Here is a 26,367-nt window from a genome sequence, read left to right as displayed (position 1 = left end):
TTATCTGATGAGGAAACTAACTTATTTTTCAGTTGGAATTCAAATGGATATTCAAATTGATGCTCAGAGACAGAAAAACAAGACGTGATTACACAAACACACTAAATAAACACACAGAGTACATTTTACCAGAATACATTTTAAAAAGACCTTCATATTATCCAAATAATGGAAATCGTGCTTAGGGAGTGGAGTGTGTAAAGACAACAACAGCTTCACCTCCATCATCATAATAGTGTTGATTTTATTATTGTTGTACATTTGTTATTATGCTTCACAGACATCAAAGGAAACATTCATAGATTATTTATCAATTTCAATCTAAAAACAATGATAAATCTTCCACCATCTTCATCACACTTAATATAATGCTTAGTCCCTTTATTAATGCAGGGTCGCCACAGCAGAATGAATCGCAAACTTATCCAACACGTTTTTACGCAGCAATTGCATTTCCAGCTGCAACCCATCTCTGGGAAACATCCATACACATTCATTAACACTTATACACTACGAGCAATTTAGCCTACCCAATTCACCCTTTACCACATGTTTTTAGGGTAAACCGGAACACTCGGAAAAAAAAACATGCGAACACAAGGAAAAACATGCAAACTCCACACAGAAATGCTGACTATCCCAGCCGAGGCTTGAACCAGCAACCTTCTTGCTGTAAGGCGACAGCACTACCTACTGTGCCACTGCGTTGCCTATTCGTGTATTTTAGTAATGACCTTATTCTAAAATGCGGAAGTGCACCTGAAACTTCTGATTCAGTCGCCTGTGGGAGAGATGACTAGCAATAATAAACTTCAGAAAACAGTCAAACTACTTGCTCTACAAACAAATGTTTGCATGACTATACAGACCAAGTAGAATAACATAATAAGAAAATATCAGTTTGCAGTTTTTAACGTCTAAAAATGAATGGAAGTGAATGAGACTGGAAGTCTCGAGCCAAAAAGATTCAAATGGTTGTGCCCACTCGTCGGCAAAGAATAAGGTGAATAGACTTAATAAACATTAACTAGTTGCTTATATTAATACATACAACTTGCTACTAATAGTGTGATGATACATTTAAAGCTCTAATTTTGCTGTACTTATGTTTAAAACTTTTTATTATTGAGTGATAATGCCACTTTGAAGTCCTCAGTGATGCATGATGAAGAATAAGTGTATTTGCCTTTGAAACTATTTATAGTAAATGTGGTTTATATTTATATATCAAATGTATATCGAAGCTGAAAAACAAAAGAAAACATATTTACAGAATATTATTAATAAGGCAAAATAATGACCATTATCTACTATCTACATTTGACTAAATATGAGAGTATGATTACAGAAATAACTAAATGCAAATATGAAAAAAATCATAATAAAATTATCAAAATTAATGACATTGAACATGAGACATGAAGCTTTAGCATAGCAGCTAATTTACAGAAAGCTATTTACTGATGTTATCTTTAAAAAACTGATTCCATTACAAAAGTATTTTAGTGATGTCATCTGACAAAATGTTTTGTAAATTTAGTCATGTTTCTGCTGTGTCTGCCAGCTCAGACAAATTGAAGGTAAACATGCAGCTTGTTTTTTCATAAACGGAGTGTTTGTATGTGCTATAATTGACCTGTTTGAATTTAGTGAGGGTTTATACTGTACATAAACGGCTACTTCTTCAAATGTGCAAGCAAATTATGAACTCCGCCCTCTTCACCACCTCTTTTTGTAAACAGATAGTGAAGCAGCTAATGATGCCTGTAGTTTCTCAGCATTTGAACAATGATACTATTCTGGCATGCAGTCTAATGTGTGCTCAGATGAAGAGGCTCACCGGTGTGCTTACACAAAATCCCATATGCATGTAAACCTCACTCGTCTGACCTCTAAACGTGCTCTATTGACAGGCACTAGAGGCCATGATCTTTAGCCTCCTTTTAAGAGCAAACAACCCCATACAAAGAATTGGCGGTTTGATCCCAGCACAGACTGGGTTGGGTGCAGTAGAACCCATCCCAGGGTTACACCTGGGGGCTCGTCACTCATAGACTGTGCAGCTGAGCATTTGTTAAGTAAACCAGTGTCACTTTTCATATATGTAGAGGTTTGTTTGAATACATTTTACATTGATAATGTTGGGCTGCAATGTCAAGCAATGATGAATTATATGTGATGATTATAGGCACGGGACATGGCTGTCATTAACAGCTTTAACTTAGCTGCTCCTCAAAAATGAATGACCATTCCTGATCCAGCATGAGAGATGGGCGGGGCATTTGCTGCTCATTAGCATTTAAAGAGATATGATGTAAAACAGCTCTACTATTAAACACCACTATTGAGAAATTAAATCAAAGAAGGCTATAAAGTTTCCTTAAGATTCTTATCAACTGAAGTGAAATGGACACACAATGTCACCTTTATGAGGATTTTCTAAAAATAAGTGCTTTAGTCCTCAAAATTTCATCAGGTCTCAGTTGATTTTGCTGGGTTTGTGTCCGGAGCAGAGAAATGTGAAGCATTTCCAGTACTGCTGTCTGATCTGGAAATGGAGGAAATGAGTTCAGATTCATTCAACCTCTAAAACATATTAGCTTGGTTATAATGCAATTTTTTTTGTTTGTTTTGTTTTTTAAGAAAATACAGTTGCATTTCCACACACTGTCTGTTGAAGGATAAAGTGGCTGAGCTCATTACAAAATTGCTTTCATATAAAGGGGGCAAATTATGCAAAACACACTTTTATAAGATGTGTGAATGCAGATGATGAATAACCAGACTATTAGCCCTTAATGACATTGTGGTGTAATTTCATTTCTTCAAGAAATGTGACAAAGAAAGTCTGAAGGCTGTAAGCTTTACCATTTTAACACTATTTTGAAGGCATGGGACACAGAAACATTTGCATATCACCTCAGTTTGCTATAAGAGTTCTGTGGTTCGTACTGTAGGGTGAGTATCATGTTTGTTTGGTAACACTTTATTTTGATGGTGTGTTTGAGTTTTAGTAGACTGTCTGCTTATTATATGTTGATACTAATCCTTCAACAGACATTTAACTGACTATAAGAAACTTTGCAAGTACATGTCAACTTACACTAACCCCAACCTAACAGTCTACTTATAATCTAATGAGACTTAGTTGGCAGGTAAATGCAATGTATCTTAAATTCAACAAACTGACCATCAAAATAAAGTGTGACCTTTGTTTAGTTCAGTTTGAATATCGTTACACCCCTAGTTATGATGGTAGATTGAGTAAATGTCTGACCTCATTATTGAGCAGACAGTAGATCAGGAAGATGAAGGTTCCCTGCTGAGAGTTCAAGATCAGGAAGACGATCTCCAGCACCTCACTGCTATTAGTGAAGAACCCCAGAATCCAAGGACAACCAAGAACCACAAACTGACCCAGTGTTTTAAACACCATAACCCTGCAGAGAAACAGAAAAGGAGATTTAGTCTGTACTAACTGTTATTTTCATGAAGCGATTAACTCAGAATGTTTGTTACTTAGTTTGCTTCATCTGCGAAACTTCAGCGTTCAGTTTTGAGAGAGCTGAGTTCAGGTAGATGACGATCCTGATGAAGAGAATCAAGTTCAGCTGTAGAAAGATTAAGAAATGATCAGTTTAGAGTTTTGTTGATTTTAACAGGTCATGAGAAAAACGTCTGTAACTAAAACTTACTCCTAGTATGACACAAACAGGACCCAGAAAACTCCAGATAAACCCTTTATCATATTTAATCCAGCAACTGATTAGAGGAAAACACAATATAATAAACGAATACATTTATCAACAAGAACTGATAGTTACTGATATTAAGATTATATGTGACATTGTTACAATCTGTTTACAAATAAATAAAAAAAAAACAATGAAATAAACAACACCAACTCACTGTTCACTGCCGTATCCTTCTGGAACCAGCCCAACAGACACACACACCACAACCATAGCAAGCACATATCCAATCACACACAGGAACCCACTGCTAAGCACCTCCTTCTTTTTGGAGCTGATCTGTGATAGGTTCTTGACGCAGATGAAGAGCAGCACAGCTTCAATGAACATCCACACAAAGGCGGAGAGGAAGAGGAAGTGCAGAAGGCCTGCTATCACCACACACAACACCTGGAGAGCATGAGAGAGGGTTATGATGATTCTCAGTGCGGCTGTGCTGAGCTGTAGAGCTCCTTCATCATTCTCACCTGCTGAGGGCGAATGAGGCTCAGGAACTGTTGTGTGAGCAGAAACAGAAGGTGAGCCGACAGCAGACTGATGCAGATGTTGATTCGAGCCACATTATTGACTCCAGGACTCCACTGACAAAGAGCAAAGGACAACAGAGCCAAACTGAAGAACACCAGACCCACGATCACACACACCAGATCCAGCAGCTCCAGCAGATCGCTCTGAGAAAACATGCAGAGAACATGAGTGCCAGATCTGTGCTGCTCTTCAATGCTCTCTAGAAATGTTCTGGTACCGGTGGTGGACTGCTGCTGGTCTGCATGATGAGAGCGAATGTGGACAGATGAACACAGGAACACACAGTGTGGCTGCTGTTGCTGTTTAACACAGAACAACCATCTACAATCCACTCGCTGATATTCCAGTACACACAGGACAGAGAACCGCTGGGCTCAAACTCCTGCAAGAAGAAGAACATTCAAAAAAAGCATCTTAAGATAACTTCTCTTCACAAAATTGGCTCATTGGATATGTTTTTCGCAAACAGTAAAATACATTGCTCCGGCAACATTTGCTTGCAGCTCGTGTTCACAAATCCAAAGCAGGGGTAGGCAACCCTGTTCCTGGAGATCTACCTTCCTGCAGATTTCAGTTGCTATCCATATCAAACACACCTGCCTGTAATTATCACATGGTGTTCAGGTCCTAATTAATTGGTTCAGGTGTGTTTGATATGGGTTGCAACTGAAATCTGCAGGAAGGTGGCTCTCCAGGAACAGGGTTGGCCACCCCTGCACTAGAGGCTACTCAAATCTCAAAAACGGTACTGGGCCACATTTTCTCATGCGTTCTCTGTACATGTCTTTTTCGTATTTGTTTCTAAGAATCCGCTCAGCTTGTAGAGCATCTATGCATGAACCACACCTTTCCTTTAACCTAACCAATACTGATTTCAAAATTCACACTTAGCTATTGCTTGATACTATTAGCAGATTTGACATTCTGTCCCTGGAGAGAACTCTGAGGTCTGAGATAACTGAGCCCAGAGCTTCCGCCTGGTCAAATAGCACGTAAGGAGGTTCAAGATTAGGTAGGTCTCGAAAGCTTCCCCTGGTAAAGGGGGAAATGACGAAGATAGCGGAAGTAAGACAAAATGGGCTAATTGGTAATTCAGCTATTTGGTTTAACAATGGTAGTTGTCATGCCATTCTCTAGTGCATTTTAGTTTTAAAACAGCGTTTTAGATCAAAAACGATCCGCGTCCACAAAAGTGTTTCACCTAGCGTTTCTGAACATATCTCCGTCCACACTACGCCACCAAAAACATATTTCACGTGACCATTTGCACACTCTGGTCATGCGTGTTCTAGTATAAACAGGAAGTATTTGGTTATTGTTAGTCAACAAACGCTGGTTGAACAATGAACGCAATGGCAAAGAAAGCAAGAGAGGTCTTTTTGTGTACAGACGACGAGGTCGAGTTGTTACTAAACGCAACAAATGAATAACTGCACAATGGCACCTAAAACAGACAATAGTGCAAACAACGCTCCCATTTCTGTGTCCATGTTGTTGTTTACAGTGAAGGCTGGTCTGCTGTCTTCCAATAGCGTTAAAGCCATGTGTTATAGTCATGTGATAGGGGCTTGACGAATAAGGGAAGGATACGCAATGACACAAAAGCCCCAATCAGGTAGCGAATCTCAGCAGCCCCGCCTCCGTTTTCAGATGTCTCCGTTTTCCCCCATCCACACTGAGACGGAGCAGCAGTGTTTCACAATGGCCTGTCCAGCGTTTCCAAAACGCTCCGTTTTCTGCGCTCAAAAACTCTGGTGTAGTGTGGACAGATGGCGTAACCGTAGCAAAACTTATGTGTTTTCAAACTAAAACGCATTAGTGTAAACGGGGCCCAAGATTTCACAAACCCAGACCACTCTGCATCCCAAGTACAACACTGTACAAGGTGAGCTTCCAAGCAAACTGACCGTGCTAGAAAAGCTGTCCTTATGGATATCAGCGGGTGAGGCGTACTCTGACGATTACAGATCACAGATGCTTCTAGGTCATTTTTGTGCTGTTTATTATGTGCTGTGGGGGAAACCATGCGAAAACAACCCTTTATCCAGTATGTTCCTGTTAATGTCAGTATAAGCTCTAAAAGGGACAGAAGTTGTCAGTGGTGTAATACAGCACCGTAACATTCTATTTACCCACAAACTGCAGGCAAACCTATGTGGTTTTCCAACAAATTGGCCATGTTTTCCCAATGAGCCTGTAAATAAAACTAGGATCTGCTGGTTAGGTATGTTTTAAAGCATGCATGCTGGTTTGACCATAATCATGTTCCCATAATCAGCACATGACCATCAGCCATGCCGTTCAACAGAATCGCTCTAAATGAACTCACTCTGATGTGTCTGAAGGTGAAGTTGACTGGTTTGGTGAGTGTAGTGTTGGTGGTTTTGGGAAGTGTAGCTGAGATCACAGTGGACATCATGGTTTTATTTGTGTTATTTTGTGTGTTGAAGAAGTCGGCCTTTAGTAGATTCTCCATTGTGGTGTAGCTCATGAAAGCCACAGCAGCAGATCCTGTGGGACAGAAACAGGGTCAAATGCACAGCACATCCAGAAAGAATCCACAGCTGCGGCATCCCAGTTCACCTTTACAGACGTCTTTGTGGGGCTTTCATGCACAATAAGGGGAATAAAAGTTAATATCTGGAAGAGTATGACTGCTCACTGTTTATATGTATGGTGAAAATCAGAGGATTTTATTCAGGCATGCAAATACTGTTGACATACCTTTTTCCTCGTTACTCTTGGCAATCCCGATCAGATCAATGTCCATAGAAGCAGTTTTTGTGTCCAGCTGAGGGAACTGTTCTGAAGCGAATTTTGGTCCAATCGAGAAAACTTTTACCTCTAAAGAAAATAATGTGAGTTAATCTTTTCTCATGTATCTTTATTATTAGCTCAGAGAGTAATGCATGAGGATTCTTCACTTTGAAGAAATAACTCTACAGATAAAGTCTGACTCTATGAACTGTATGTGAAACGATGTATTGCCTGATTCTCAACCTGCACCTTCACTCACCCACAGTGTCGAGAGTAAAACTGACATTGTCGCTTGTCTCTGTTGGTTTCACCAGTGCAGATAGGAGCTTCTCGCTTGCTTGTAATACACGATTCCCATTTGCCACTAATTCTTTTGAATCAGTTGACGGCAAAACAACAGCGGATGTGTTCAGAGCCATGTCCAAAACCGTAGACACAACCTAATTTATGATACAAAAACACTTATAAATGGGTGCAAATAATCAGTGAGAACAGCAATGCTACACACACACACACACACACACACACACACACACACACACACACACACATCTCCAAACAACAGGACATGTGATTTTTTTCCCTCCTATAAACGTACAGATAGTGGAAGTTGTGTAACGTTCTCCAGCTGCTGAAGTAGATTCTGAAGGCATCCTCCCTGACTCTGAAATCACAGGTGAGCTTTATCAATACACCTGAAAGACTCTGAAAGTGCTGAATAAGTGTTTAGTGTTGATTGTGTACCGTGCATTGATCAGGCAGAGTGATAGTCAGAGCTGAAATGAAATGGCACGTCATTACAACACAAATATAATAAACTGAATATCATGTTTTATTCTAGGAATATCTCACCTGGAGTAGTTGGACTGGGTGTGGTTGTGGTTGTGGTGGTGGAGATGTTGGACTCACAGAAGCAGGAGGACCATGTGCTGCTGGAGCAGGTACAGGTGTCCTTATAACCATAGCAATCACAGTCTTTACTCCAGCAGTGGCTTTGGTACTGGTTTTGGTTTGTATTTCTCCAGTATTCGAAACTGTGCATGCTTGTGTTGCAGAACATGCGGTACTGAGCACCAGTGCAGACGTATGTGTCATTATAAAGCACACACTCATACACTGGACTGACTCCATCAGGGATAGTGATATTAAAGGTGTAATTTGTAGAAAAGCAGGAGAATGGAGCACTAAAGGAGCATGAACTGGTGTTTTTATTCCCAGTACAGTTACAGATACTGCTTCTACACTGGTGCATATTTGTATTATAATAGAAATCATGTAGACTTGTGTTGCAGAACATGCGGTACTGACCTCCAGTGCAGATGTAAGTGTCTTTATAAAGCACACACTCATAGACTGGATTGACTGCAGTAGTGAGAGCGATGCTTTTTCCATAAGACTCACAGAAACAGGAGGACAGAGTGCTACTGGAGCAGGTACAGGTGTCTTTATTACCATTGCAATTACAGTTATTACCCCAGCACTGGCTCTGATATTGGTTTTGGTTTGTATTTCTCTGATAGTCGAAACTGTTCATGCTTGTGTTGCAGAACATGCGGTACTGAGCACCAGTGCAGACGTATGTGTCATTATAAAGCACACAGTCATAGACTGGACGGACTCCAGCAGGGATAGTGATATTATTTTTGTAATCTGTGCAGTTGCAGGAGGATAGAGTGCTAGAGGAGCATGAACAGGTGTCTTTATAGCCAATACACCCAACAGGGGGATTCCAACAGTGGTAATGGTATCTATAATAATGGAAATCATGTAGACTTGTGTTGCAGAACATGCGGTACTGAGTTCCAGTGCAGATGTAGAGGTCATTATAAAGCACACACTCATAGACTGGACTGCGTGCTGTAGTGACAGCAGTGATATTGCCGGAACTCTCACAGAAACAGGAGGACAGAGTGCTAGTCGAGCATGTACAGGTGTCTTTATTTCCAACGCAGTTACAGGTATTGTTCACACACTGGTATTGGTGTTGATTCTGATATCTTTGGTAGGAGAAATAATGCACTTGTGTGTTGCAGTACATGCGGTACTGAGCACCGGTGCAGATGTAGGTGTCATTATAAAGCACACAGCCAGAGGCTGAGACTGGACTCGCTGCTGCTAGGATGAAAACGCTATGGTTGTAATTCTCACAGAAGCAGGAGTCCACAGTGTAACCAGAACATGTACAGGTGTCATTTTTACCAACACAGTTACAGTTATTATTACTACATTGGTACTGTAATTGGTTTGGATAATATCTTTGATAGCTGAATGAAAACACTGTAGTGTTACAGAACATGCGGTACTGAGCGCCAGTGCAGATGAAGGTGTCATTATAAAGCTCACAGCCAGAGACTGGACTCACTGCTGCTGCTGCTGTGGGGGATATTAAATCTGAGCAAGAGAAAGATGTGATTAGAAAGAGCAAAAACCAAACCAGGTCAACTTCTTACATAATCAGCACACTGAATTAACTGAGTTCATTTAATTGACACACTGAGTTAACAGTTTTATAATGACATGCATTTCTCATTTTCTTTCTGGAAGTAGTACCCTGTAGCACACTGTCGGCTTACACTTACAAAAGCTTAAAGTGACAACAGTCAACAGCAACCGTACAACACCTGAAAGTAAAAAAAAAAAAAAAATCAATATTATCATGCTGTTTTTATACATTATACTGTTCTCACTCACTGCTCACAAACGACAACTGCAGCCATTCAGAGACACAAGGTGGCGCCATTGGACTAATTTAATCATTCATTTTCTTGTTGGCTTAGTCCCATTATCAATCCGGGGGCGCCACAGCCGAATGAACCGCAACTTATCCAGCAAGTTTTTACGCAGCGGATGCCCTTCCAGCCGCAACCCATCTCTGGGAAACATCCACACACACATTCAAACACTACGGATAATTTAGCCTACCCAATTCACCTGTACCGCATGTCTTAGGACTGTGGGGGAAAAGGGAGCACCCGGAGGAAACCCACACGAAGGCAGGGAGAACATGCAAACTCCACACAGAAACGCCATCTGAGCCGAGGTTCGAACCAGCGACCTTCTTGCTGTGAGGCTACTGCGCCACTGCCTCGCCCCTAATTTAATCATGTTAGAGACTAAACAAAACAGTTTTTACTGTTTCAATAAATGTCATTTTTCTAATAAAGATTTTGGCTTGCAGATGAAGTAAAGGTGAAGTTATGCAACACTGTTCCTGCATAGTGTTATGAATTATAAGCATTGTTTGGTTTACTAATGAAAAAAAATGTTAAATAAACTTTTTTTCTTTAAAAAATCTAAACACTTACTTTTGAAAGCAACGAGCTCCATAATGGGATATGATATCCAGCAGTGTGTAGGATTTTTCATCAAGCACTGACTGCAAAATTAACAAATTATTAGGAGGAAATTAGACAAATGCTTAGTCTTGGTCATTTTAATAACTTGAAATTTCAACTCATGGTTTATGATAATTACAGACCCACCAAAAACTGGCAAATACTTTTCTTGACAAGTTGCAAAGGACAAATTTGTTGCTAAAAGCTAAATAATGCTGTGGTTATTTAAAAACATAAAAAACATGTATGCTCAGATAGATTCACTGACTTTTTCATGACATTTACATAGATGAATTTCCTTGACCAACAATGAATTGAAAACAGGAAGCTGTTGTGTTTAGCAGTCTCTCCAGATATAGTGAATCTACAAACATGCAAAGTCAAGCAAATGACACAACATTGATGTTATTTAACATTATAATCACACTTAGAAAATACTCATTTAGTGTGTGATACCTTGAGTCATAAACACGGCTCATTGATTCTGTGAGCCATTTCAGACACTCATTCAGCTAAAGCCTGTTTGAGCCTGGTGTATTTTTGTATTAATTGCTAAAGTTTCAAATTCTAACATGATTTTTCTAAAACCATTGCAGAAGAGATCTGAAGTTTTATTTATTTGCAATATTTTGAGTTATATGTCAAATATGATAGTAGGCTATTTCCATTGCAGAACCACACAAATGCTGAAAAATCATTATTATTATAGTCTGGAAATATCAGAATTTTTACTTGCAAATTCCAGGAGGGACTGCTTGAACACAGACACAGGATAACATCATTTTGATAAATTAAAAGTAAAATTAAAAATGAACAAATATTCCACAACTTCAATTATTTTCCTTTGGTTTAGTCACTTATTTATCAGGGGTCGCCACAGTGGAATGAACCACTAACTATTCCAGCATATGTTTTACACAGCGGATACCCTTCCAGTTGCAACCCAGTACTGGGAAACACCCATACACTCTCACATTCAATCACACACTCATATATTTGAGCTGATTTAGTTAATCTAATTCACATATACACCTGTGTTTGGACTGTGGGGGAAAACGAAACTCTTGAAGGGAAACCCACACCAACACGGAAAGAACATGCAAACTCCACACAGAAATGCCAAATGTCCCAGTCGAGACTCAAACCAGCGACCTTCTTGCTGTTCAGGCAACAGTGCTAACCACTTAGTCACCGTGCCACCTTTTCCACAACTTTAATATGTAAGCACAAAATCACAACAATAAAATACACAAATTTAATATATAAATACTTTTTATCACCGGCTTTAGCCTGAGGTGACAGAATTTGTCAAGTCTTGTTTTATTCGTAAAGTCTGTTTCACATCAAACAAAAAGTCTTTAATCACTGAGCAACTGATCCAGTGTTTGGGCTTGACTCATTTAAATAGCACAGCATAAATGAGCAACTATAGATTTACAACAACAGCTTATTTCAGGTACTTTACTAATGACAGAAAGTAACACTGCAGTGTTCAAACACACTATAGTATTTGTGTCAAAGCTGTCAGTGGGACGATACCTTTACTAAAACACACTTCAGTACTTTTAGGAGCCGATATGTTCATATTTGACCCAACATTGGCTTATATGACAACCCAGCATTTTTAAAAGTTATAGTAACTTCCTGTAAATACATTTTTTAAATCTGAAGGTAAGATAAAGAGAGAAAAGTGTAGATTTAGTTTTAAATGATGGCTAATGTCTGTTTTATTAAATGTCAACGCTATCCATAAGTGTCTCCTCAAAAACCTGTCCTATCACAAACAGCCACAGATATGACTTTAAATATGGATGAAGTGACAATAACTAATCAGTTTCTCATTAAAGAATATAAAGATGATCTTACCTGATCTGTTAACATTCAGTGGTCTTCTCCTACTAGACTGAATGCTCCTACTGTGCTTCGATACATCCTAATTCATGCATGTAAATAAGAGTTTTGTTTTTGTTTGTTATCTGATGAGGAAACTAACTTATTGTTTAGTTGGAATTCAAATGGATATTCAAACTGATGCTCTGAGACAGAAAAAAAAACAAGACGCGATTACACAAACACACTAAATAAACACACAGAGTACATTTTACCAGAATACATTTTAAAAAGACCTTCATATTATCCAAATAATGGAAATCGTGCTTAGGAAGTGGAGTGTGTAAAGACAACAACAGCTTCACCTCCATCATCATAAAAGTGTTGATTTTATTATTGTTGTACATTCACAGACATCAAAGGAAACATTCATAGATTATTTATTAATTTCAGTCTAAAAACAATTATAAATCTTCAACCATCTTCATCACACACTATATTCTTGTATTATTCATTCATTCGTTCATTTTCGGCTTAGTCCCTTTATTAATGCAGGGTCGCCACAGCAGAATGAATCGCAAACTTATCCAACACGTTTTTACACAGCAATTGCATTTCCAGCTGCGAACCATCTCTGGGAAACATCCATACACATTCATTAACACTTATACACTACGGGCAGTTTAGCCTACCCAATTCACCCTTTACCACATGTTTTTAAGGTAAACCGGAACACTCGGAAAAAAAAAAAAACATGCGAACACAAGGAAAAACATGCAAACTCCTCACAGAAATGCTGACTATCCCAGCCGAGGCTTGAACCAGCAACCTTCTTGCTGTAAGGCAACTACCTACAGTGCCACTGCGTTGCCTATTCGTGTATTTTAGTAATGACCTTATTCTAAAATGCTGAAGTGCACCTGAAACTTCCGATTCAGTCGCCTGTGGGAGAGATGACTAGCAATAATAAACTTCAGAAAACAGTCAAACTACTTGCTCTACAAACAAATGTTTGCATGACTATACAGACCAAGTAGAATAACATAATGAGAGTTTGCAGTTTTTAACGTCTAAAAATGAATGGAAGTGAATGAGACTGGAAGTCTCGAGCCAAAAAGATTTAAATGGTTGTGCCCACTCGTCGGCAAAGAATAAGGTGAATAGACTTAATAAACATTAACTAGTTGCTAATATTAATACATACAACTTGCTACTAATAGTGTGATGATACATTTAAAGCTCTAATTTTGCTGTACTTATGTTTAAAATTTGTATTATTGAATGATAATGCCACTTTGAAGTCCTCAGTGATGCATGATGAAGAATAAGTGTATTTGCCTTCGAAACTATTTATAGTAAATGTGGTTTATATTTATATATCAAATGTATATCGAAGCTGAAAAACAAAAGAAAACATATTTACAGAATATTATCAATAAGGCAAAATAATGACAATTATCTACTGTTTACATTTGACTAAATATGTGAGAATGATTACAGAAATAACTAAATGCAAATATGAAAAAAATCATAACAAAATTCAATCAAAATTAATGACATTGAAAATGAGACATGAAGCTTTAGCATAGCAGCTAATTTACAGAAAGCTATTTACTGATGTTATCTTTAAAAAACTGATTCCATTACAAAAGTATTTTAGTGATGTCATCTGACAAAATGTTTTGTAAATTTAGTCATGTTTTTGCTGTGTCTGCCAGCTCAGACAAATTGAAAGTAAACATGCAGCTTGTTTTTTCATAAACGGAGTGTTTGTATGTGCCATAATTGACCTGTTTGAATTTAGTGAGGGTTTATACTGTACATAAACGGCTACTTCTTCAAATGTGCAAGCAAATTATGAACTCCGCCCTCTTCACCACCTCTTTTTGTAAACAGATAGTGAAGCAGCTAATGATGCCTGTAGTTTCTCAGCATTTGAACAATGATACTATTCTGGCATGCAGTCTAATGTGTGCTCAGATGAAGAGGCTCACCGGTGTGCTTACACAAAATCCCATATGCATGTAAACCTCACTCGTCTGACCTCTAAACGTGCTCTATTGACAGGTGCTAGAGGCCATGGTCTTTAGCCTCCTTTTAAGAGCAAACAACCCCATACAAAGAATTGGCGGTTTGATCCCAGCACAGACTGGGTTGGGTGCAGTAGAACCCATCCCAGGGTTACACCTGGGGGCTCGTCACTCATAGACTGTGCAGCTGAGCATTTGTTAAGTACACAAGTGTCACTTTTCATATATGTAGAGGTTTGTTTGAATACGTTTTACATTGATAATGTTGGGCTGCAATGTCAAGCAATGATGAATTATATGTGATGATTATAGGCACGGGACATGGCTGTCATTAACAGCTTTAACTTAGCTGCTCCTAAAAAATGAATGACCATTCCTGATCCAGCATGAGAGATGGGCGGGGCATTTGCTGCTCATTAGCATTTAAAGAGATATGATGTAAAACAGCTCTACTATTAAACACCACTATTGAGAAATTAAATCAAAGAAGGCTATAAAGTTTCCTTAAGACTCATATCAACTAAAATGAAATGGGCACACAATGTCACCTTAAACAGGATTTTCTAAAAATAAGTGCTTTAGTCCTCAAAATTTCATCAGGTCTCAGTTGATTTTGCTGGGTTTGTGTCCGGAGCAGAGAAATGTGAAGCATTTCCAGTACTGCTGTCTGATCTGGGAAAGGAGGAGATGGGTTCATTTAACTTCTGAAACATATTAGCTTGGTTATAATACAATTTTGTCGAGAAAATAGAGTTGCATTTCCACACACTGGAAAGTTAAAGGATAAAGTGGCTGAGCTCATTACAAAATTGCTTATATATAAAGGGGGCATATTATGCAAAACACACTTTTATAAGATGTGTGAATGCAGATGATGAATAACCAGACTATTAGCCCTTAATGACATTGTGCTGTAATTTCATTGCTTCAAGAAATGTAACCAAGAAAGTCTAAAGACTGTAAGCTTTACCATTTTAACACTATTTTGAAGGGATGGGACACAGAAACATTTGCACATCACCTTGGTTTGCTATAAGAGTTCTGTGGTTCGTACTGTAGGGGGAGTATCATGTTTGTTTGGTAACACTTTATTTTGATGGTGTGTTTGAGTATTAGTAGACTGTCTGCTTATTATATGTTGATACTGATCCTTCAACAGACATTTAACTGACTATAAGAAACTTTGCAAGTATATGTCAACTAACACTATCCCCAACCTAACAGTCTACTTATAATCTAATGAGAATTAGTTGGCAGGTAAATGCAATGTAACTTAAATTTACAAACAGACCATCAAAATAAAGTGTGATCTTTGTTTAGTTCAGTTTGAATATCGTTACACCCCTAGTTATGATGGTAGATTGAGTAAATGTCTGACCTCATTATTGAGCAGACAGTAGATCAGGAAGATGAAGGTTCCCTGCTGAGAGTTCAAGATCAGGAAGACGATCTCCAGCACCTCACTGCTATTAGTGAAGAACCCCAGAATCCAAGGACAACCAAGAACCACAAACTGAACCAGTGTTTTAAACACTATAATCCTGCAGAGAAACACAAAAGGAGATTTAGTCTGTACTAATTGTTATTTTCATGAAGCGATTAACTCAGAATGTTTGTTACTTAGTTTGCTTCATCTGCGAAACTTCAGCGTTCAGTTTTGAGAGAGCAGAGTTCAGGTAGATGACGATCCTGATGAAGAGAATCAAGTTCAGCTGTAGAAAGATTAAGAAATGATCAGTTTAGAGTTTTGTTGATTTTAACAGGTCATGAAAAAAACGTCTGTAACTAAAACTTACTCCTAGTATGACACAAACAGGACCCAGGAAACTCCAGATAAACCCTTTATCATATTTAATCCAGCAACTGATTAGAGGAAAACACAATATAATAAACGAATACATTTATCAACAAGAACTGATAGTTACTGATATTAAGATTATATGTGACATTGTTACAATCTGTTAACACATTATAAAAACAATGAAATGAACAACACAACTCACTGTTCACTGCCGTATCCTTCTGGAACCAGCCCAATAGACACACACACCACAACCATAGCAAGCACATATCCAATCGCACACAAGAATCCACTGCTAAGCACCTCCCTCTTTTTGGAGCTGATCTGTGATAGGTTCTTGACACAGATGAAGAGCAGCACAGCTTCAATGAACATCCACACAAAGGCGGAGAGGAAGAGGAAGTGCAGAAGGCCTGCTATCGCCACACACAACACCTGGAGAGCATGAGAGAGGGTTATGATGATTCTCAGTGCGGCTGTGCTGAGCTGTAGAGCTCCTTCATCATTCTCACCTGCTGAGGGCGAATGAGGCTCAGGAACTGTTGTGTGAGCAGCAACAGAAGGTGAGCCGACAGCAGACTGATGCAGATGTTGATTCGAGCCACATTATTGACTCCAGGACTCCACTGACAAAGAGCAAAGGACAACAGAGCCAAACTGAAGAACACCAGACCCACGATCACACACACCAGATCCAGCAGATCCAGCAGATCACTCTGAGAAAACATGCAGAGAACATGAGTGCCAGATCTGTGCTGCTCTTCAATGCTCTCTAGAAATGTTCTGGTACCGGTGGTGGACTGCTGCTGGTCTGCATGATGAGAGCGAATGTGGACAGATGAACACAGGAACACACAGTGTGGCTGCTGTTGCTGTTTAACACAGAACAACCATCTACAATCCACTCGCTGATATTCCAGTACACACAGGACAGAGAACCGCTGGGGTCAAACTCCTGCAAGAAGAATAACATTCAAAAAAAGCATCTTAAGATAACTTCTTTCACAAATTTGGCTCATTGGCTATGTTTTTTGCAAACAGTAAAATACATTGCTCCGGCAACATTTGCTTGCAGCTCGTGTTCACAAATCCAAAGCAGGGGTAGGCAACCCTGTTCCTGGAGAGCCACCTTCCTGCAGATTTCAGTTGCTATCCATATCAAACACACCTGCCTGTAATTATCACATGGTGTTCAGGTCATAGTTAATTGGTTCAGGTGTGTTTGATATGGGTTGCAACTGAAATCTGCAGGAAGGTGGCTCTCCAGGAACAGGGTTGCCCACCCCTGCACTAGAGGCTACTCAAATCTCATAAACGGTACTGGGCCACATTTTCTCATGCGTTCTCTGTACATGTCTTTTTCCTATTTGTTTGTAAGGATCCGCTCAGCTTGTAGAGCATCTATCAATGAACCACACCTTTCCCTTAACCTAACCAATACTGATTTCAAGAATTCACACTTAACTATTGCTTGATACTATTAGCAGATTTGACATTCTGTACCTGGAGAGAACCCTGAGCTCTGAGATAATTGAGCCCAGAGCTTCCGCCTGGTCAAATAGAAGTCTGAGTTTAGGAAGGTATCGAAAGCTTCCCCTGGTAAAGGGGGAAATGACGAAGATAGCGGAAGTAAGACAAAATGGGCTAATTGGTAATTCAGCTAAGTGGTTTAACAATGATAGTTGTCATGCCATTTACCAAGGCCCTGTTTACACTAGTACGTTTTAGTTTTAAAATGGCGTTTTAAATCAAAAACGATCCGCGTCCACACTAGTGTTTCACCTAGCGTTTCTAAACATTTCTCCGTCCACACTACGCCACAAAAAACATATATCACGTGATCGTTCGCACACTCTAGGTATGCGTGTTCTAGTATAAACAGAAAGCATGCATCACGCTCGGCATTTCGTTATTGTTAGTCAACAAACGCTGGTTGAACAATGAACGCGATGGCAAAGAAAGCAAGAGAGGTCTTTTTGTGGACAGACGACGAGGTCGAGTTGTTACTAAACGTAACAAATGAATAACTGCACAATGGTGCCTAAAACAAACAATAGTGCAAACAACGCTCCCATTTCTGTGTCCATGTTGTTGTTTACACTGAAGGCTGGTCTGCTGTCTTCCAATAGCGTTAAAGCCATGTGTTATAGTCATGTGATAGGGGCTTGACGAATAAGGGAAGGATACGCAATGACACAAAAGCCCCAATCAGGTAGCGAATCTCAGCAGCCCCGCCTCCGTTTTCAGATGTCTTCGTTTTCCCCCATCCACTCTGAGACGGAGCAGCAGCGTTTCACAATGGCCTGTCCAGCGTTTCCAAAACGATCCGTTTTCGGCGCTCGAAAACTCCGTCGTAGTGTGGACGGACTGCGTAACCGTAGCAAAACGTGTGCATTTTCAAACTAAAACGCATTAGTGTAAACGGGGCTCAGGATTTCACAAACCCAGACCGCTCTGCATCCCAAGTACAACACTGTACAAGGTGAGCTTCCAAGTAAACTGACCGTGCTAGAAAAGCTGTCCTTATGGTTATCTGCGGGTGAGGCGAACTCTGACGATTACAGACCACAGATGCTTCTAGGTCATTTTTGTGCTGTTTATTATGTGCTGTGGGGGAAACCATGTGAAACCAACCCTTTATCCAGTATGTTCCTGTTAATGTCAGTATAAGCGCTAAAAGGGACAGAAGTTGTCAGTGGTGTAATACAACACCGTACCCACAAACTGCAGACAAACCTATGTGGTTTTCCAACAAATTGGCCTTGTATTCCCAATGAGCCTGTAAATAAAACCAGCATCTGCTGGTTAGGTATGTTTTAAAGCATGCATGCTGGTTTGACCTAGTTGCTGGTCCTCAGATAGTCCAAAACAACTAGTTCCCACAATCATCACATGACCATCAGCCATGCCTTTCAACAGACTCACTCTGATGTGTCTGAAGGTGAAGTTGACTGGTTTGGTGAGTGCAGTGTTGCTGGTTTTGGGAAGAGTAGCTGAGATCACAGTGGACATCATGGTTTTAATGGTGTCATTAGTTGTGTTGAAGAAGTCGGCCTTCAGTAGATTCTCCATCGTGGTGTAGCTCATGAAAGCCACAGCAGCAGATCCTGTGGGACAGAAACAGGGTCAAATGCACAGCACATCCAGAAAGAATCCACAGCTGCTGCATCCCAGTTCACCTTTACAGACGTCTGTTGTGGGGCTTTTGTGCACAATATAGGAAATTAAAGTTAATATCAGTGTGTGTATGACTGCTCACAATTCAGGCATGCAAATACTGTTGACATACCTTTTTCCTCGTTACTCTTGGCAATCCCGATCAGATCAATGTCCATAGAAGCAGTTTTTGTGTCCAGCTGAGGGAACTGTTCTGAAGCGAATTTTGGTCCAATCGAGAAAACTTTTACCTCTAAAGAAAACAATGTGAGTTAATGTTTACTTATGTATGTTTATTATTAGCTCAGAGAGTAATGCATGAGGATTTCTCACTTCATCCAGAAGAAATACCTCTTCAGATAAAGTCTGACTCTATGAACTGTATGTGAAATGATGTATTGCCTGATTCTCAATCTGCACCTTCACTCACCCACAGTATCGAGAGTAAAACTAACATTGTCGCTTGTCTCTGTTGGTTTCACCAGTGCAGATAGGAGCTTCTCGCTTGCTTGTAATACACGATTTCCATTAGCCACTAATTCTTTTGAATCAGTTGACGGCAAAACCACAGCGGATGTGTTCAGAGCCATGTCCAAAAACGTAGACACAACCTAATTTATGATACAAAAACACTTATAAATGGGTAATAATTCAGTCAGAACAGCAATGCTACACACACACACACACACACACACACACACACACACACATCTCCAAACAACAGGACACTTGATTTTGATTTTTCTCCTATAAACGTACAGATACTGGAAGTTGTGTAACGTTCTCCAGCTGCTGAAGTAGATTCTGAAGGCATCCTCCCTGACTCTGAAATCACAGGTGAGCTTTATCAATACACCTGAAAGACTCTGAAAGTGCTGAATAAGTGTTTAGTGTTGATTGTGTACCGTGCATTGATCAGGCAGAGTGATAGTCAGAGCTGAAATGAAATGGCACGTCATTACAACACAAATACTGTATAATAAACTAAATATTATGTTTCATTCTAGGAATATCTCACCTGGAGTAGTTGGACTGGGTGTGGTTGTGGTTGTGGTGGTGGAGATGTAAGACTCACAGAAGCAGGAGGACCAAGTGCTTCTGGAGCAGGTACAGGTGTCTTTATAACCATAGCAATCACAGTTATTATTCCAGCACCGGCTCTGGTACTGGTTTTGGTTTGTATTTCTATGGTAGCTGAAACTGTGCATGCTTGTGTTGCAGAACATGCGGTACTGAGCACCAGTGCAGACATATGTGTCTTTATTAAGCACGCAGACGTACATTGGACTGACTTCAGCATGGATGATGTTATTGCTGAAATCTGTACAGTAGCAGGAGGATGGAGCACTAGAGGAGCATGAACAGGTATTTGTATTCCCATTACAGTTACAGATACTGCTTGTACACTGATGCGCATTTATATCATAATAGAAATTATGTAGACTTGTGTTGCAGAACATGCGGTACTGAGCACCAGTGCAGATGTAAGTGTCATTATAAAACACACAGCCTGGACTGACTCCTGTAGTGAGAGAAATGCTTTTTCCATAAGACTCACAGTAGCAGGAGGACCAAGTGCTGCTGGAGCAGGTACAGGTGTCTTTATTACCATTGCAATCACAGTAATTACCCCGGCACCAGCTCTGGTACTGGTTTTGGTTTGTATTTCTCCAGTAGTCAAAACTGTGCATGCTTGTGTTGCAGAACATGCGGTACTGAGCACCAGTGCAGATGTAGGTGTCTTTAAAAAGCACACACTCATAGACTGGACTGACTCCAGCAATGACAGCAGTGATATTGCCGTAAGTCTCACAGAAACAGGAGGACAGAGTGCTGCTGGAGCATCCACAGGTGTCTTTATTACTATTGCAATTACAGTAATTACTCGAGCACTGGCTCTGATAGAAATCATGTAAACTTGTGTTGCAGAACATGCGGTACTGAGCTCCAGTGCAGATGTAAGTGTCTTTATAAAGCACACACTCATAGACTGGACTGCGTGCTGTAGTGAGAGCTGTGATATTGCCGTAAGTCTCACAGAAACAGGAGGACCAAGTGCTAGTATAGCAGGCACAGGTGTCCTTATTGCCAATGCAGTTACAGTTATCACTCACACACTGGTATTGGTGTTGATTCTGATATCTTTGGTAAGTTAAATAATGCACTTGTGCGTTGCAGTACATGCGGTACTGAGCACCGGTGCAGATGTAGGTGTCATTATAAAGCACACAGTCAGGGGCTGAGACTGGAGGCAGATTTGTATTGAGTGAAGTGCTGTTGCTGAGGGTCTCACAGAAGCAGGAGGACAGAGTGCTAGTAGAGCATGAACACAAATTATTATTAAAATTGCAGTTACAGTTATTATTCTGACAATAGTACTGGATTTGGTTTGGATATCTCCAGTAATTGAAATAGTGAATTCTTGTGTTGCAGTACATGCGGTACAGAGCGCCAGTGCAGACGTATGTGTCGTTATAAAGCACACAGTCAGGCACTGTGGCTGAACTCTGTCCTGAGGAAAGAGAGGTGCTGTAGCCATAATTTGTACAGAAGCAGGAGGATGTCCAACTGTCGCATGAACAGGAGTTCTTAGTAAAACGGCAGCCACAGTTATTAGTCCAACAATCGTACTGTTTTTGGTTTTGGAATGGATATATGTAGTACCTAAAATAATGCAGTGTTGTGTCACAGTACATGTTGTACTGAGCACCAATGCAGGTGTATGAGCCATTATTAAACGTACAGTCTGAAATTGAACCGTCTGCTGCAGTCACGGTGATATTATTGCTGAAGGTGTCACAGAAGCAGGATGAAGTATTATAATAACACACACAGGTGTCATTATTACCAACACAGACACAGTCATTACTCAAGCACTGGTACTGGTGCTGGTTCTGGTTTCTCTGGTAGTAGAAGTGATGTTTTGTAGTGTTGCAGTGCATGCGGTACTGAGCGCCAGTGCAGATGTACAGGTCATTATAAAGCTCACAGCCAGAGACTGGACTCACTGCTGCTGCTGCTGTGGGGGATATTAAACCTGAGGAAGAGGAAGATGTGATCAGAAAGAGCAAATACCAAACCAGATTAACTTCTTTCTTCTGATAGAGAGTTTCTCAGTACTGACTCTCTTTTTCAGGTAGAAAAACAGCTTTAAACTGTTTTTTTTTAGTAAATATTTTATTCCAGCAAATTAGATCTGTTTTGTAAGTGAGATTAACTGATGTTTATTAGCATCCTGTCATAGACAACTGCAAAAGCATCTGCTAAATTACTAAATTTGTCACGTTTTAACAGTAATTATTGTAAGATGAAATTAATGTGAACAGTTGCATTAAAAAACGTATTGCAACACTGCTGGCTTACACTTACAACAGCTTAAAGTGACGACAGTCAACAGCAACCGTACAACACCTGAGATTAAAACAAAAAAATAATTAATATTACCATGCTGTTTTTATAAATTATGCTGTACTCTCTCACTGCTCACAAAAGAGAACAGCAACCATTCACAGACACAAGGTGGCGCCATTTGACTAATTTAATCATGTGACACAAAACCCGTTTTGCTTTTAACCACCTTAATAAAAGTCATTTTTCTGATGGCTTGCAGAGGAAGGCAAGGTAACGTTATACAACACTGTTCCTGCATAGTGTTATGAATTATTAGTATTGTTTGGTTTCCTAACTAATAAATGATTAAATATACACTTTTTTTCTAAATCAAAATAGAAAAATCAAAACACTTACTTTTGAAAGCAATGAGCTCCATTATGGGATGCGATATCCAGCGGTGTGTTGAATTTTCATCAACCAACCAAAGCACTGACTGGAAATTAAACAAATTAGTAGGAGGAAATTCTTAATAAATCTTGGGTAATCTAGCCATTATTTTCCAATCAATCAATCAATCAATCAATCAATCAATCAATCAATCAATCAATCAATCAATCAATCAATCAATCAATCAATCAATCAATCAATCAATCAATCAATCAATCAATCAGTCAATCAATCAATCAATCAATCAATCAAAAAAAACTTTGGTGGGGATTACAGACCCACCAAAAATTGGCAAATATTCTTTATGTTGCAAAAGGCAAATTTGTTGCTAAAAGCTGCTAAATAACACTGTGATTATTTAAAAAGATAAAAAAAATAAAATAAAAATCACCGGCCACTTTATTAGGTACAGCTGTCCAACTGTTCAGTGACGCAAATTTACCAGCCAGTCATGGCAGCAACTCAATGCATTTAGGCATTTAGACATGGTCAAGAGGATCTGCTGCAGTTCAACCCAAGCATCAGAATGAGGAAGAAAGGGGATTTAAGTGACTTTGAACGTGGCATGGTTGTTGGGTATTTCATAAACTGCTGATCTACTGGGATTTTTATGCACAACCATCTCAAGAGTTTACAGAGAATGGTCTGATAAAGAGAAAATATCCAGTGAGCGGTATTTCTGTAGGTGCAAATGCCTTGTTGATGCCAGAGGTCAGAGGAGAATGGCCAGACTGGTTCCAGCTGATAGAAAGGCAACAGTAACTCAAATAACCACTCGTTACAACCGAGGTCTGCAGAAGAGCATCTCTGAACACACAACACGTCCAACCTTGAGGCGGATGGGCTACAGCAGCAGAAGAGCACACCGGGTGCCGCTCCTGTCAGCTAAGAACAGGAAACTGAGGCTACAATTCACACAGGCTCACCAAAACTGGACAATAGAAGATTGGAGAAAATTTGCCTGCTCTGCTTCAGATGGTCGGCTCAGAATTTGGCATCAACAACATGATCAACTGTTTAGGCTGATGGTGGTGGTGTGATGGTATGGGGGAGGTTTTCTTGGTACACTTTGGGCCCATTAGTACCAACTGAACATCGTGTCAACGCCACAGCCTACCTGAGTATTGTTGCTGGCCATGTCCATCCCTTTATGTCCACAATGTACTCATGTTCTGATGGCTGCCTCCAGCAGGATAACGCTCCATATCATAAAGCGCAAATCATCTCAGACTGGTTTCTTAAACATGACAATGAGTTCACTGAACTCAAATGTCCTCCACAGTCACCAGACTCAATCCAATAGAGCAACTTAAGGATGTGCAGCCGACAAATCTGCAGCAACTGTGTGATGCTATTATGTCAATATGGAGCAAAATCTCTGAGGAATATTTCCAGCACCTTGTTAAATCTATGCCACGAACGATTAAGGCAGTTCTAATCGCAAAAGGGGTCCAACCTAGTAGAAAGGTATACCTAATAAAGTGGCTGGTGAGCATATATATATAGACAGATAGATAGATAACAAATTCTCTGGCTTTTCCGTGTTATTTACATAGATGAATTTCCTTGACCAACAGTGAATTGAAAACAGGAAGCTGTTGTGTTTAGCAGTCCCTCCAGATACAGTGATTCTACAAACATGCAAAATCAAGCAAATGACACAACATTGATGGTAATTAACATTATATTCACATATAGAAAATGCTCATTGATTCTGTGAGCCATTTCAGACACTCATTCAGCCAAAGCCTGTTTGAGCCTGGTGTATTTTTGTATTAATTGCTAAAGTTTCCAAATTTAAATTTTAATTGCTAAAGTTTAAAACCATTGCAGAAGAGATCTGAAGTTTTATTTATTTGCATTATTTTGAGTCATGTGTCAGATATGATGGTAGGCTTTATGGTTAAGAGGTCAACACTTTCCATGTAAATTACACAGACCAACAGCTCTTGAGGTCAGAAAAGTAACGCAGCACTTAGATCTGTGTATATTTCCACTGCAGAACCACACAAATGCTGAACAATCATTATTATTATTGTCTGGAAATATCTAAATTTTTGCATGCAAATTCCAGGAGGGACTGCTTGAACACAGACACAGGATAACATCAGTTTGATAAATTAAGAGTAAAATTAAAAATGAACAAATATTCCACAACTTCATTCATTTTCCGTTGGTTTAGTCTATTATTTATCAGGGGTCGCCACAGTGGAATGAACCACTTACTATTCCAGCATATATTTTACGCAGCGGATATCCTTCCAGCTGCAACCCAGTACTGGGAAACACCCATACACTCACAGACACTCACACACTACAGCCAATTTAGTTAATCTAATTCACATATACACCTGTGTTTGGACTGTGGGGGAAAACGAAACTCTCGAAGGGAAACCCACACCAACACGGAAAGAACATGCAAACTCCACACAGAAATGCCAACTGTCCCAGCTGAGACTAAAACCAGCGACCTTCTTCAACAGTGCTAACCACTTAGCCACCGTGCCAAATTTTCCACAACTTTAATATGTAAGCACAAAAATCACAACAATAAAATACACATATTTAATACATAAATACTTTTTATCACCGGCTTTAGCCTGAGGTGACAGAATTTGTCAAGTCTTGTTTTATTCGTAAAGTCTGTTTCACGTCGAACAAAAAGTCTTTAATCACTGAGCAACTGATCCAGTGTTTGGGCTTGACTCATTTAAATAGCACAGCATAAATGAGCAACTATAGATTTACCACAACAGCTTATTTCAGGTACTTTACTAAGGACAGAAAGTAACACTGCAGTGTTCAAAAACACACTATAGTATTTGTGTCAAAGCTGTCAGCGGGACGATACCTTTACTATAACACACTTCAGTACTTTTTAGGAGCCGATATGTTCATATTTGACCCAACATTGGCTTATATGACAACCCAGCATTTTAAAAGTTATAGTAACTTCCTGTAAATAATTTTTTTTAAATCTAAAGGTAAGATAAAGAGAGAAAAGTGTAGATTTAGTTTTAAATGATGGCTAATGTCTGTTTTATTAAAAGCCAACGCTGTCTATAAACATCTCCTCGAAAAACTGTCCTATCACAAACAGCCACAGATACGACTTTAAATATGGAGAGTGATAATAACTAATCAGTTTCTCATTAAAGAATATAAAGATGATCTTACCTGATCTGTTTACATGCAGTGGTCTTCTCCTACTAGACTGAATGCTCCTACTGTGCTTCAATAAGTCCTTATTCATGTAAGTATTTGTTTTTATAAAGGTTATCTGATGGGGAAACTAACATATTTTTCAGTTGGAATTCAAATGGATATTCAAATTTATACTCTGAGACAGAAAAAACAAGATACAATTACACAAACATACTAAATAAACACAAAAAGCA

General features: G+C 39.4%; 2 protein-coding genes and 1 long non-coding RNA gene across 6 annotated transcripts in view; 1 reads left to right on the top strand and 2 right to left on the bottom strand.

Moving 5' to 3' along the window:
• Positions 1-22,608, top strand: part of LOC147847045 (uncharacterized) — a 60,217-nt gene extending 37,609 nt beyond the window's left edge. Inside the window, exons 7-16 of one of the 4 annotated variants that reach the window (XR_015477264.1) lie at positions 7,638-7,713; positions 7,879-7,978; positions 9,329-9,445; positions 19,914-20,026; positions 20,197-20,296; positions 20,411-20,554; positions 20,632-20,779; positions 20,894-20,991; positions 21,119-21,147; positions 21,623-22,608. This is a non-coding gene — a long non-coding RNA (uncharacterized LOC147847045). Of the gene's footprint in view, positions 1-7,637; positions 7,714-7,878; positions 7,979-8,092; positions 8,240-8,316; positions 8,471-8,584; positions 8,732-9,328; positions 9,446-9,814; positions 10,330-19,913; positions 20,027-20,196; positions 20,297-20,410; positions 20,555-20,631; positions 20,780-20,893; positions 20,992-21,118; positions 21,148-21,622 lie in introns of those variants that run through there. The other 3 variants (XR_015477270.2, XR_015477268.1, XR_015477269.1) reach the window with 3 other exon arrangements.
• On the bottom strand, positions 228-12,389 carry LOC147847048 (uncharacterized). Its single transcript, XM_087237840.1, has 16 exons — positions 12,239-12,389; positions 10,343-10,413; positions 9,617-9,658; positions 7,890-9,428; positions 7,782-7,813; positions 7,636-7,701; positions 7,297-7,477; positions 7,005-7,124; positions 6,610-6,791; positions 4,498-4,662; positions 4,220-4,423; positions 3,910-4,142; positions 3,696-3,762; positions 3,520-3,611; positions 3,278-3,440; positions 228-2,548 (listed from the first exon to the last, which is right to left on the bottom strand). Exons 2-16 carry the CDS (start codon positions 10,401-10,403, stop codon positions 2,480-2,482), a joined length of 3,216 nt encoding a protein of 1,071 aa, XP_087093966.1. The 5' UTR covers positions 10,404-10,413; positions 12,239-12,389; the 3' UTR covers positions 228-2,479.
• Positions 14,401-26,220, bottom strand: LOC147847047 (uncharacterized). The gene is made up of 16 exons (XM_087237806.1): positions 26,147-26,220; positions 22,937-23,015; positions 22,559-22,600; positions 20,208-22,226; positions 20,095-20,126; positions 19,949-20,014; positions 19,620-19,800; positions 19,323-19,442; positions 18,959-19,140; positions 16,824-16,988; positions 16,546-16,749; positions 16,236-16,468; positions 16,029-16,095; positions 15,853-15,944; positions 15,611-15,773; positions 14,401-14,904 (listed from the first exon to the last, which is right to left on the bottom strand). Exons 2-16 carry the CDS (start codon positions 22,956-22,958, stop codon positions 14,836-14,838), a joined length of 3,657 nt encoding a protein of 1,218 aa, XP_087093932.1. The 5' UTR covers positions 22,959-23,015; positions 26,147-26,220; the 3' UTR covers positions 14,401-14,835.
• Positions 26,221-26,367: the final 147 nt, after the last annotated feature.

This window comes from Danio rerio, chromosome 1 (assembly GCF_052040795.2).
Source record: "Danio rerio strain M-AB ecotype USA chromosome 1, GRCz13ab, whole genome shotgun sequence".
Classification (NCBI taxonomy): Eukaryota; Metazoa; Chordata; class Actinopteri; order Cypriniformes; family Danionidae; genus Danio; species Danio rerio.
This window is presented reverse-complemented; position numbering and strand designations above follow the sequence as displayed.

Excerpts from the sequence above, each read along its gene's own strand:
- LOC147847048 (XM_087237840.1), bottom strand. The coding sequence starts at position 10,403 with ATGAAAAATCCTACACACTGCTGGATATCATATCCCATTATGGAGCTC. Across the intron at positions 9,429-9,616 it reads TGTTGTCACTTTAAGCTTTT|ATTTAATATCCCCCACAGCA; the intron begins GTAAGTGTAAGC and ends TCTCTTGCTCAG. Across the intron at positions 7,702-7,781 it reads CTCTGCCTGATCAATGCACG|AGTCAGGGAGGATGCCTTCA; the intron begins GTACACAATCAA and ends CTGTGATTTCAG.
- LOC147847047 (XM_087237806.1), bottom strand. The coding sequence starts at position 22,958 with ATGGAGCTCATTGCTTTCAAAA. Across the intron at positions 19,141-19,322 it reads CAAGAGTAACGAGGAAAAAG|GATCTGCTGCTGTGGCTTTC; the intron begins GTATGTCAACAG and ends TCTGTCCCACAG. Across the intron at positions 16,989-18,958 it reads TCACCTTCAGACACATCAGA|GAGTTTGACCCCAGCGGTTC; the intron begins GTGAGTCTGTTG and ends TTCTTCTTGCAG.